At 47.2% G+C, this 13678-nt stretch overlaps 1 protein-coding gene across 1 annotated transcript in view; it reads right to left on the minus strand.

Moving 5' to 3' along the window:
* Nucleotides 1–1243: 1243 nt before the first annotated feature.
* GFRA4 (GDNF family receptor alpha 4) overlaps nt 1244–13678 on the minus strand; it is a 28897-nt gene continuing 16462 nt past the window's right edge. The window contains exons 5-6 of the mRNA XM_070948524.1: nt 10710–10867; nt 1244–1387 (exon numbers count right to left, since the gene is read on the minus strand). Coding sequence (XP_070804625.1) covers nt 1244–1387; nt 10710–10867 — 302 coding nt within the window. The remainder of the gene's footprint in view (nt 1388–10709; nt 10868–13678) is intronic.

Genomic DNA, 13678 nt, shown 5'->3' on the forward strand with positions numbered 1-13678 from the left:
TGAAATCGGCAGGGATCAATCCAGATAGACCATCTGTTCTCGTTTAATCATTTAGTCTCGGCTCAAAGCACCGACCTTCTCCGGGAAATCAACTCAGGCTGAACGGAGTGGTGATTTTGGTCGAGAAACACAATTCGGTTTTGAAATCCAGGTTGCTACCATCGTAGATTGGATGGCCAAGACTCGGAGGCACCAACAGTGATGGGTTTGCTTTTGAAAACACCTCCCCCCTCCCCCAATTTTGAAACCTATGTGTGAGACGTCCATCTCATGGAGATCTATGTGTGAGATGTTCATTTCATGGAGACCTATGGGTGAGATGTCCATCCCACACACGCTTTTGAGATTTCTACTCACGCTGAGAATGGACCGGGGAGAATCAGAAGATGTCCCCGGAAAGACACACCACACGTCAACCCCGTAGGAGAATTTCCAGTTCCTGTACAAAGCTCCCTTGGTGAAGAACCTCAACTGAACCCAAAGGATGCATTGCACATAAGAAGAGTGGACAATTTCCAACTTCCAGCAAAGATCCCATCCCAGACCACCTCTCAAAACACATCTCCCTACTTTCTGGTTCTCACCAGATCACTGTGGCTGGAAGGTTCTTCTCGTTGGGTTGTATAGACACTCTGGGGGCATCGGGTGGGGGGGGGGTCGGGCCTTGCTCGACTTCATTAAAACCATTTGAAAAATAAGGGGGCTGGGCACAATTTTGATACCACACATCACATTGGTTTGGGGTGGCAGAGCAATCATCCCACGCCAAGCATGGAGAACTTGGATCTCCACCTGGTTTCGGAAGGTTTTCCCAGAAGACATCAAGAGCTTCTCATTCTCAAGCAAGAGGGCTTCATTGCACCAGAAAAAGAAGAAGAAGAAGATGAAAGAAAAGGCAGCTTTGACTCACTGGTCAAAGATGAAGAAAAAGACGCTTGTGTGAATTGGTTCCTGTCTGCGACTTCACGTCGATGATGAAGTGCGCAGGAGTTCTTGAAGACATTCATGGTTGACTCTTTCGCTGGAGAACCATCCTTGCTCTCCAGAAAGACATTCAGAGGCAAGCTCATGGGATGAGTTTCTTTTTTGTTTTGTTTTGTTTTGTCCTCTTCTCTTACTACAAAGTCCACGCGGAGGACGGTGGTTTTGGCTGCGACCACCTTCCTGAGTCCCAAGTTGGAAAATAGAAGACCCGAGCAGCCCCTCGGTTGGTGGGCGGTCTTGAGCAAGGCCTCAAGCTGGTTCACATGGCCATCAGGAGGACAGTACTGGTGGCCGTGGAGCTCCACACCATCATCCAGAGGTCAACGGTCAGCGCCAGGGCAGCATCCGAGGCTCCAGCTCCAAGGTGAGATGCGTCGTGCAACAGCTTCTCTTCTGCGGACATCTAGAACGACAACAAGAGTAATGGAGAAGGTGAGGAGATGGGACATGCCGGGTTCCCCCGGTGGTGAAGGATTGAGCCCAGATCAAGAACAGGAGGGACAGGAGGGAAGTTCAGAAGAAAGGTATTCTCACCAGTGGTGGGTTCCTCCCGGTTCGGCCCGGTTCGGCCGAGCCGGTAGCGGTGACGATATGATGTCACCGAACCGGTTCTCTTTGTTCAGGAGCTGGGCCCTCCCCCCAGCGTTATTCTTACCTTTTATTTGGCCCCGCCCCCAATCTATGTGCTGCCTCTCAAGTCCCAGCTGATCGGCTATAAGGAAAAAAACTGTTTAAACTCTTGCCGCAGGGCTTCAAAGGGCCGCCCTACAGCTGATCAGTGTTAAAAGGCAGTGTGGTGGTAGACTGGTGCCTCCAAAAACAAATGAGTAGACCGGTGCCTGCAAAAATAAATGAGTAGACCGGTGCCTAAACAAATGAGTAGACCGGTGCCTGCAAAAACAAATGGGTAGACCGGAACGCTCCCCCCCAAAAAATAAAAAAATGGGTAGACCAGGACGCTCCAAGAACAAATGAGTAGACAGGTACAGCTCTGTAAGCAGTTAAAAGCCTGGTAGACCAGTACCTCTGCTAAGAGCCTTGGTAGTACAGTGGTCTAAGGCACCCTGTTATTAAGCTGGTTATTAAGACCAGCTGCCTGTAATTACTGCAGGTTCGAATCTCGCCAGGCTCAAGGTTGACTCAGCCTTCCATCCTTTCTAAGGTAGGTGAAATGAGGACCCAGATTGTGGGGGCAATAAGCTGACTTTGTATAAATATACAAAAGGATGAAGGCTATTGCTTAACGCCTTGTAAGCCGCCCTGAGTCTCCGGAGAAGGGCGGCATATAAATCATAATTTAAAAAAAAAATCCTAAAGAATTGTCACATGACCATCAAGCCACACCCACAAAATAAGCCACGCCCACAGAACCGGTAGTAAAAAAATTTAGAACCCACCCCTGGTTCTCATCCAGCTCCCCAAACAGGACCAACCCTCTGAAGCGAACTCAAAGATTCCTTTATTAGGAGCACCAGCAACCCCAGCAAAAACTTTCCCTCTCAGGCTAACAAGTCCGTCCGGCAGGGAGATGAATAGTTGTCTGCCACATCGATTCACCTCCGCCCCCTGCCTTTTATCCCCAGAGCCAGGGTGGGGCTTAGCTAGCAGCGGTGGCTCTTCCGTCCCAAGGACCAGCCCATAGATTTCCACTGCTCTCCTCTCCTCTTGCCTTCTGTGCATCAGGCACTGGACCCAGCTGCTCCTCCTCTTCCTCATCAGCCACCTCCAGACCGAGGGCTGTTGACTCTCCATCTGACGGCTGACGGACGGCCCAGGCTCCTCCTCTGTCCCTCTCTCTCTCCCAGCTCCCTTCCCTCTTCCCCACCTCGGAGCTCCCAGGTTGCCTTGATGCTGATCCTGATTCCCACACCTCCTCCTCTTCCTCCTCCTCTGATTCGGCTACTGGAGGGGCCGGCATGTTAGAAAGTATGACAGGTAATCCTCGACAATTCGTTTCGTGACAGTTCAAAGTTATAACGGCACCGAACAAAAGGAGTTACGACCGTTTTTTACACAACCATTGCAGCACCCCCTGGTCATGTGATCAATATTTGCACACTTGGCAACCGGCTCATATTTATGACGTTTGCCGTGTCCCCGGGTGTCGTGTTCCCCTTTTGCCATCTTCTGAAAAAGCAAAGTGAAACAGGTCAGCCAGATTCACTTCACAACCGGGTGCCTTAAGTTAACAGCTGCAGGGATTCCCTTAACGACTGTGGCAAGAACAGTCGTACAATGGGATGAATCTCGCTTAAGAAATGTCCTGCTTAGCAACATACATTCTGGGCTCAATTGCCGTCGTAAGTCGAGGGCTGTGGTTTCTTCCTCTCACTTTTTTTTAAAAAAAAATTGTCTGAAATGGCATAGGGCCGTGATGGCGAACCTATGGCACGCGTGCCACAGGTGGCACGTGGGGCCATATCGGTGGGCACGCGAGCTCAGCTTCGGCATGCCTGCGCGCGCCGGCCAGCTGATTTTCAGGCCATTTGGGCCTACTGGAAGTCGGGAAAAAAGGCTGTTTCTGGCTTTCGGAGGGCCTTCAGGGGAATGGGGAAGGAAGGCCGTTTTTGCCCTCCCCAGGCTCCTAGAAAGGCTCTGGAGGCTGAGGAGAGCGAAAAAACGGGCCTACCTTTCCATTGCATGCCAAAAGTGGGGGGGAGTGCAGGGGGTTGCACACACATCCGTGGGGGGGGGTGGGGTGCATAGAATTATGGGTGTGGGCACGCGTGTGAGCGACCCTTCCCACTCCCCCCACTTTTTGCCCCCACGTGATGGCAAAAGGTTAGCCATCAGTGGCGTAGGGCAGGGATGGCTAACCTTTTTGCCATCGCGTGCCAAAAGTGGGGGGAGCACAGTGGGGTCACACCCACGCATGCCCACATCCATAATTCTATATGCCCTGCCCCCCACCCCGTGCTCCCCCCGCTTTTGGCACGTGATGGCACGATGGTAGACCCGTTTTTTGCTCTGGAAAGGCTCTGGAGTCTGGGGAGGGCAAAAACAACCTTCCCCACACTCCCAGAGGCCCTCCGGAGGCCGGAAACAGTGTGTTTCCTGATTTCTGGTGGGTCCAGAAGCCCGAAAATCAGCTGGCTGATGCAAACATGCGTGCCGGAGCTGAGCTCATGTGCCCACTGATTTGGCTCTGCGTGCCACCTGTGGCACCCGTGCCATAAGTCCGCCATCACTGGCATAGGGTTTCCTGCCTGAGCAGGGGGTTGGAGTAGAAGACCTCCAAGGTCCCTTCCAACTCTCTTCTTCTGCTATTCTTGAAAAGCAGGCAGGGAGAGAGCTCGGACACCCAGATTCTCGGTGGGGACCAGGAAGGCTTTTATCGCTCCTTTGAAATCGACAGCGCTTGCAATTGGCTTCATGCCTTTTTTAAAAAAAAAAATCCAGATCGGTGTTTAATACGACTAGCAAACTTCACCTGGAGGGTAGAAGCCTTAACGGCAACAACATTACAGGCGGGTATCTTTATCACGCCAAGCTCGGCGGTGTTCACCGGTCTTTCAAGAAATGGTGAGGATTAAGCCTCTCCCTGTGTGTGTTTTTATTTAGTTTTTTTTTCCAGGGATAGGATACCCTGGAGAAGAGCTGCAATTCCAGCGAATTTGGATTTAATCCCAGCATTTAAGGTTCAGTTGGATACCATCCAGAGGCCCCTCTGTGAGCTGGACGGGTGGTTAAGGAGTGTGAGATATAAAGAAATATAAACAACTTTGAGACTCTTTTTAAGGAAAGGGTGGTAGTTGTTAGGAAACGAGTATTATCTACGTTGTTCGGTTGGCAATATATAAACCATCACTATAGCTTTAAGACTGCTGTATTGCATCATACTGTGTCCTGATTGGTTAGCTCTGTAGCCAATCTCCTTAAGAGGGAGCTAGAAACCTAGTTTGTTTCTCTTTGCTGTTCTGTATCTCTGTATGCGACTGTTTGCAAATCCAGAAGAACTGTTTATTGTGAATGACTACGACGACTGGTAAGAAGACTTTGTTATTGGATTATCCCTGGACTGTCGTTTTGCTATCTCCTGCTTTATATGTGTATGACCTGGACTGTTTATTGGACTTATTGCCTTATTACTATTTCCTGAAAGTAAACACAACTCAGTGTATCTGTGTGTTAACTGTGATTATTCGTACCTACTCTCAATCGCTTTCATGTACACACCCTTGCTATTCAAGGGCTACTCTGCGAATTCCTTAACAGTAGTGGTGGAGGGTGGGGCTGGGGGCCTTGAAATTCTTCTGTACCCCCTTCCTCAATCGGGGTTCCCTAAAAGGGGACAAACCAGGCTGACATTTAGAGTATTGGAGACCAATAACCAAAACCATGAAGAGATTGGACTGCCATTTGTCAGAAATGGTGTAGGGTCTCCTGCTTGGGCGGGGGGTTGGACTAGATGACCTACAAGGTCCCCCTCACCTCTGTTAACCTGTAATCTGTAAAACCTAGAGGAAGAGTTTGCAGATAAAAAGCGGTGGAAACATCCATTTTTTTTCTCCCCCAGCAGGTGGCGCCCCTGAGCAATGTTGACTGATGTTGAAAAAGGAAAGAGGTTGCTTTAGGTAGGACGTGGATGGGAGACCAAGAAGAAATCAGGAGTCCTTGGTGCTCTCTGAGCTTGGTTGTCTTCTCTTGCAGACATTTCATGACTCAAGTAGGTAACATCATCAGTGCTAGAAGGGAGTGGGGTCTGTGGAGAGGAGGAGGAGGAGGAGGAGGAGGAGGAAAAAGACAGTGGAGTCCTTGGTGCTCTCTGAGCGTGGTGCTTTTCTTGCAGACGTTTCATGACCCAACTAGGGAACATCATCAGTGCTAGAAGGGAGTGGGGTTTGTACAGAGGAGGAGGAGGAGGAGGAAGAGGAAGAGGAGGAGGAAGAGGAGGAGGAGGAGGAGGAGGAGGAGGAGGAGGAGGAGGAGGAGGAGGAGGAGGAGGAGGAGGAGGAGGAGGAGGAGAAGGAGGACTGTTTGGGTCCTTGGTGCTCTCTGAGCGTGGTGCTTTCCTTGCAGACGTTTCATGACCCAACTAGGGAACATCATCAGTGCTAGAAGGGAGTAGGTGTGCAGGGAGGAGGAGAAGGAAAAGGAAAAGAGGAGAAGGTGGTGGAGGAGGAGGAGGAGGAGGAGGAGGAGGAGGAGGAGGAGGAGGAGGAAGAAAAAGACAGTGGGGTCCTTGGGGCTCTCTGAGCTTGGTGGTTTGCTTGCAGATGTTTCATGACCCAACTAGGGAACATCATCAGTGCTAGAAGGGAGTAGGTGTGCAGGGAGGAGGAGAAGGAGAAGGAAAAGAGGAGAAGGTGAAGAAGGAGGAGGAGCAGGAGGATTGTGGGGTCCCTTGGGGCTCTCTGAGCTTGGTGGTTTGCTTGCAGACGTTTCATGACCCAACTAGGGAACGTCATCAGTGCTAGAAGGGAGTGGGGTTTGCAGAGATGAGGAGGAGGAGGACAAGCAAAGTCAAGGGGGGAAGCGAGATTCACATTAACAACCATGTTGCCAACTTAACAACTATCGTGATTCCCTTAACGTCTGTGGCAAGAGAGAGGTCATAAAACGGGCCAAAATTGAGCAAATGTTTCGCTCAGCAACAGAACCTGTAGGGCTCAAATTATGGCTGTATGTTGAGGACTCCCTGGAGTTCAAATTTCAGCTTTATGTCTGACGTAGTTTTAGACAAATAATAGTCCGTTGGAGTTTTTTTGTTTTGTTTTGTTTTGTTCCTAGAGAGACACAATTTCTGTGTCTCTCACAATATCACACAATAGTGACAACAAAAGTCCGTATTATTCTTTTTTAGCTCGATTCGTATGTTTGGTTCCTTTCCTTGTTCCTTTCAACAGTTTGTTAGTGGTTTGGTTGCAAGAAATAATTAAATTTGGCTGACAATTATTCGTTGGAAACAAGAGTGGAAGCAGGCCTCACTTGTCGTCCCCCCCCCCCCAAATTCTTTTCTTCTCTTTTCTTTTCTTTTTTTGTACTTTCTCTCTTTTGGATTTTATTTTGTGCGCTACGGACTGTATTGAAAAATGCGAATAACATTCTAATAAAAATGCATTTAAAAAGAGAAGCAGAAAAAGAGCTTTGGAGCTCTTCAAAAGCTTCTTTAGAGCAACAGAAGCACCGGAGATGAAACCGATGTTTGCTGGAAAGGAAATAAAATAAAGCCGGGGGGGGGGGGAATCGCAAGGTTTCTGGGGCGGAAGTTTTTATCACGCCATCCCAGCGAGGAGGGTCGGAATGGGTGAGTGGGAAATTGAAGGGCTGCCTTTGACCTGGGGCTCAGGCCAAGAGAGGCCACGAGGCAAAAGGTGCTGTCCAGCGCCAACCTACCTGAGTGTAATACTATGGTCCGTCCCCAGAGGGCAGCAGAGAGTGTTTCTCTTTGCTGCCACCCAGAGGCCACTGCAATTGGTTCAGTCAGATATAGGATGGTTTAGTAAGAGCCCTGCTAGAGACTTGTGACTGAAAAGAGGGGTTTTACTCACCCCATGTTTGTACACTTCTTTCTTTCTTTCTTTCTTTCTTTCTTTCTTTCTTTCTTTCTTTCTTTCTTTCTTTCTCTCTCATTCTTTCTTTCTTTCTCTCTTTCTTTCTTCCTTTCTCTCTCTCTCTCTTTCTTTCTTTCTCTCTCTTTCTTTCTTTCTTTCTCTTCCTTTCTCTTTCTCATTTATTTTCTTACTCTTTCTCTTTTTCTTCCTCCCTCCCCTCAGTTTTCCTTCCTTCCTCCCTCCCTCCCTCATTTTCCTTCCATCCATCCTTCCTTCATCCGTTCCGCCCTCCCTCCCCTCATCTTCCTTCCTTCCCTGATTTTCCTCCCTCCGTCCCTTCTCCCCTGCCCTGTCTCCTTCCTTCCTTCCTTCCATCCTTCCTTCCTCCCTCCCTCCCTCCCCTCATTTTCCTTCCTTCCTTCCTTCCTTCCTTCCTTCCTTCCTTCCTTCCTTCCTTTGTTATCTTCCTCCCTCCCTCCCCTCATTTTCCTTCCTTCTCTGATTGTCCTCCCTCCCTCCTCTCCTGCCCTGCCTCCTTCCTTCCTTCCTTCCTTCCTTCCTTCCTTCCTTCCTTCCTTCCTTCCTTCCTTCCTTTATCTTCCTCCCTCCCTCCCTCCCTCCCCTCATTTTCCTTCCTTCCTTCCTTCCTTCCTTCCTTCCTTCCTTCCTTCCTTCCTTCCTTCCTTCCTTCCTTCCTTCCTTTGAAAGAAAGCTAAAACCAAGACTTCGCTTGTTTGCTAATTCTCCCACACCCAAATTATAGGCTGCAGCCTTCAGTTCTGATGCTATTTTACACAAAAGAGTTTGTCGTGACAGCAACTGCCTGAGGGCCCCTGGATTGGGACTGAAAGGCGAAAGGAAGCAATATATATATTGAATATATATGAAACTGGAAGATCCGTGTTCTTTAACGCTGGGTGCTCAAACACTCTGATGTTTTCCATTTTATTTGTTGGGATGCTGCCCACGGAAAAGACCCCCTGACGTTTATGTGACTTTTCACAAGCAGCTTTTAATAGGGATTAGAAAGCAATTAGGAGGAAATTGAGGCCGATTACAAGGGATATAATCAGGTTCCCCAACAAGCCATCCATTGGCTGGGGAGCCAGCCGCCTGTTGCAGAGGAGGGGAGCAGGAGATCATGGCCGGAGAAACCCCCCCAACCCGGCTTCTCCCAAGGGCAGGAAAAGGGTCATGGCCGCAGAAACCCTGCAGCTGAAGGAAGGAAGCTTTCAAGCTGGGAATGTAAATGTAACTTGATAATAGGTACCCAGTTTCCCCCAAAATAAAACCCAACTGGAAAATAAGCCCTAGCATGATTTTTCAGGATGCTCGTAATATAAGCTCTACCCCCAAAAGAAGCCCCAGTCTTGTCAGCAGACGGAGGCATTTAGTACTGTATTTCCCCCCAAAATAAGACCTTACAGAAAATAAGCCAATAATGCGTCTTTTGGAGCAAAAACTAATAAAAGACCCGGTCTTATTTTGGGGAAAACATGGTAGGTAGGTAAGTAGATGATAGATAGATAGATAGATCTAAGCAGGTATATACAAAAGTATGAAGGCTATTGCTTAAAACGCATTGTAAGCCGCCCTGAGTCTCTGGAGAAGGGCGGCATATAAATCAAACCAATAAATAGATAGACAGACAGACAGACAGACAGACAGACAGACAGACAGATAGATGATAGATAGATAGATAGATAGATAGATAGATAGATAGATAGATAGATAGATAGAAGATAAATATAAATGATAGACAGACAGACAGACTGATAGATAAGGTGGGTGGCTGGATGGAGGGACAGGTAAGTAGGTACATAGGTAGGTATGTATGCACATAGACATGTAGATAGACATGTAGATAGGTTGGAAGGTACATAGACATGAAGGTAGGTGGATGAGTGGATGGGTGGTTGGGTAGGTAAATAGATATAAATAGATATAGAGATAGATATAGATATAGATGAGAGAGAGAGAGAGAGAGCTAGAGAGATAAATAGAGAGATAGATAGATAGATAGATAGACAGATAGACAGATACAGAGAGATAGATAGAGATAGAGATAGATTAGATAGATAGATAGATAGATAGATAGATAGATAGATAGATAGGGATAGAGATAGATAGAGATAGAGATAGATAGATAGAGATAGAGATAGATAGATAGAGATAGATAGATAGATATAGAGATAGAGATAGATAGAGATAGATAGATAGATATAGAGATAGATAGATAGATAGAGATAGATAGTAAGATAGAGAGATATAGATTAGATAGATAGATATAGATAGAGATAGAGATAGAGATAGATTAGATAGATAGATAGATAGATAGATAGATAGATAGATAGGGATAGAGATAGATAGAGATAGAGATAGAGATAGATAGAGATAGATAGATAGAGATAGAGATAGAGATAGAGATAGATAGAGATAGATAGATATAGAGATAGATAGATAGATAGAGATAGATAGAGAGATAGAGAGATAAAGAGATATAGATTAGATAGATAGATAGAGATAGATAGATAGAGATAGATAGATAGATAGATAGATAGATACATAGATAGATAGATAGATAGAGATAGAGATAGATAGATAGATAGATAGATAAATAAATAGATAGATAGATAGATAGATAGATAAATAAATAGATAGATAGATAGAGATAGAGATAGATAGATAGATAGAGATAGATAGAGAGATAGAGAGATAAAGAGATATAGATTAGATAGATAGATAGAGATAGATAGATAGAGATAGAGATAGATAGATAGATAGATAGATAAATAAATAGATAGATAGATAGAGATAGAGATAGATAGATAGATAGATAGATAGATAGATAGATAAATAGATAGATAGATAGATAGAGATAGAGATAGAGATAGATAAGATGATAGATAGATGGGTATGTAGGTATGTTGGTAGGTAGATAGGTAGATTATAGATAGAAGATCAGTAGATAGATGATAGATATATAGACAGAATAAACAGCAGATAGATAGATAAAGTCACTTTTTTCAGTGTTGTAGTAACTTCAAACAGTCACTAAAGGAACGGTTGGTTGTAAGACAACTACTCCCACCACGTGATAAGCACAGACAGGAAGCCCAGGCTTGAGAAGCAAACAGAGCTGTGGGTCCAAATGGAACCTGGAGATCTGAAAGCATCCGGTCGGTCGGTCCCAAAGCAGCAGCCTCCCCCTTCCCCGAATCCTTTGCCTACCTTGGTGGGTTCCAGCTGTTCCAGGACGTTCTCCTGGCGGGTGGCAGCCACTTTGTCGGTGTTCCTCTCCTGCTTTCTCATCTGGGTGGTGGGCGAGGTGGACGGGCTGGTGGCGGCACTCAGATACGTCCCGTTGCCGAAGGCCTGGATGGCATTTTCTGAGGAGGAGGAAGGGGTGTGTGTGTGAGAGAGAGAGCCATATACAGCCATAACACCACACCTGGAGTCCCGCTTCCAGTTTTGGTCACCACGTTACAAAAAAAAAAAAAAAAAAAGACGTTTGAGACTTTGGTAAAAGTGCAAAGAAGAGCAGCGAAGATGATCGAAAGGCCTGGAGACTAAAACCTTCAGAGGACAGTTGCAGGATTTGGGTTTGGCTACTCTAGAGAAAAGAAGGACTAGTGGGGACATGATAGCAGTGTTCCAGTATTTGGGGGGCTGCCCCAAAGAAGAAGGGGTCAAGCTATTCTGCAAAGCACCTGAGGGCAGGACAAGAAGCAACGGAAGGATGGAAACTCATCAAGGAGAGAAGCAACCTGGAATTAAGGAGAAATTCTCTAACAGTGAGGACAATTAACCAGTGGAACAGCTCGCCACCAGAAGTTGTGGGTGCTTCATCACTGGAGGTTTTTAAGAAGTGTTCTGTCCCCGTACCCCACACACACCCCCACAGACGGCCCGGAGTTAACAAGCCACACGACAAAACTCTTTGAAGATAAAGCTGGCAGCAACCCAGTGGCTAGCTGCCGATTCAGACTTTACTCACACAAAACAAAGATTAGACTGCCAGCATTCCGATAAAACAGGCAGAGTGTCAACAATACAAGGATTAGTCCAAATGCAGTCCGATAAAGCAGGCAAAGTCCAGTAACGCAGAGATCATGGAGTATTTCCAGTTTTTGCTCGTCACAAACTGAACCGGCCACCACACCCACATTTATACCCTGTGGGGTGTGGTCCAGTGACTCAGCTAATCTCTGGCACGCCTTCCCCTCTGCTGCGCACGCTTCTCCCTGCGCCGCTGTTGAGGATCCAGCCAGCACTTATCTCCTTCGTCGCTGTCCACCTGTGGCTGCGGGGACGTGCTTGGCTCTGGGCCTATCTCTTGGCCTTCGGTGTCCTCCGGAGGCATTGCCAGAGAGGAGGGTCCTGGAGAGGGAGGCCTTGCCAACTCCTCTCCCTCACTCTCAGCGTCTGCATCTGTCGATAGCCCAAGCTCAGGCAACGGAGCCACAACAAGAAGAGACTAGGACAGCCACTTGTCTGAAACGGTCTAGCTCAGAGGTCTGCAACCTTAAAGGCTCAAAGAGCCATGTGGACCCGTTTCCCACAGAAAAAGGGAACGCTGCAACTGTCATAAATGTGAGTCAGTGGCCAAGCGTCTTAATTTTGATCACGTGACCACGGGGTAGGGGGGGCAGCTGCTGCAAATGTTGTACATTTGAAAAAACGGTCATAAGTTTCTCTCTTTTTTTCATGCTGTTGTAACTTTGAAGGGTTGCTAAATGAACTGTTGTAAGTCGAGGACTGCCTGTGGCTTCCATCCCCTGTTTATGGAAAGCTGGACTGCAAGCCGTTAAAAAAAGAAAAAAAGAAAAAAGAAAAAGAGAGCCAGTGGCAAAATGAGCCCCTGAGAAGATGCTGAGAGTAGTCTGGTGTCCTTCTGGGTACAATGCCAGACATCAGGCTGAGTCTTTTTGCATCCTTGATGGGCTCTGACACATGGAGACTTATTTCCTCCTGGGATGAGGATGTCCTCCCTCCACCCTCCTCCACCCCCCCTTACAAGGCTCTCTTCTTTGACCCTCAAGGAGACGTCGGGGCATCTGTCGAAGCACGAGGAGTTTTTTGCTCTTTCCAAAGAAGCATCAGGCCTCACAATAAATCTCCCCTCTTCAGCAAAGGAGGAGGAGGAGGAGGAGATGAAGGAGGGAGGAGGAGGAGGAGGAAGAAGAAGAAAAGAATAAGAGGAAGAAGAGGAGGAGGAGAAGGAAATAGTAGAAGAGGAAGAAGGAGGAGGAGGAGAAGGAAGAAAAAGAAAAAGAAGAGGAAGAAGAGGAGGAGGAGGAAATAGTAGAAGAGGAAGAAGGAGGAGGAAGAGATGAAGGAGGGAGAAGAAGTAGAGGTAGAAGAAGAAGAGGAAGAGGAGGAGGAGGAAATAGTAGAAGAGGAAGAAGGAGGAGGAGGAGATGAAGGAGGGAGGAGAAGGAAGAAAAAGAAAAAGAAGAGGAAGAAGAGGAAGAAGAGGAGGAGGAGGAAATAGTAGAAGAGGAAGGAGGAGGAGGAGATGAAGGAGGGAGAAGAAATAGAGGTAGAAGAAGAAGAGGAAGAGGAGGAGGAGGAAATAGTAGAAGAGGAAGAAGGAGGAGGAGGAGATGAAGGAGGGAGAAGAAATAGAGGTAGAAGAAGAAGAAGAAGAGGAGGAGGAAATAGTAGGAAGAAGGAGGAGGAGGAGAAGATGAAGGAGGGAGGAGGAGAAGGAAGAAGAAAAAAGAGGAAGAAGAGGAAGAAGAAGAGGAGGAGGAAATAGTAGAAGAGGAAGAAGGAGGAGAAAATGAAGGAGGGAGGAGGAGAAGGAAGAAGAAAAAAAGAAGAGGAAGAGGAAGAAGAGGAGGAGGAGGAGGAGGAGGAGGAAAAATGTCTGTTTTTGCAGACATTTTATTACCCAACTAGATAACATCATCAGTGCTAGAAGGAAGTGAGGTTTGTGGAGAGGAGGAGGAGAGGGAAGGGGAGGAGAAAGACCGTGGGACCCTGGGTGCTCTCTGAGCTGTGAGGAGGAGATGAGGGGGGGGGGGTGGAAGGAGCGGGAAAACAGGAAGAGGAGGAGGAGAACTGTGGGATCCTTGGTGCTCTCTGACCTTGGTTGTTTTCTTGTAGACATTTCATTACCCAGCTAGGTAACATTATCAATGCTAGAAGAGAGGAGGGTTTACAGAGAGGAGGAGAAGGAGGAAAAAGACTTTAAA

This window comes from Pituophis catenifer, unplaced genomic scaffold, assembly GCF_029215685.1.
Source record: "Pituophis catenifer annectens isolate HBS135680 unplaced genomic scaffold, rPitCat1.0.hap2 SCAF_8, whole genome shotgun sequence".
In the NCBI taxonomy this organism is placed as follows: Eukaryota; Metazoa; Chordata; class Lepidosauria; order Squamata; family Colubridae; genus Pituophis; species Pituophis catenifer.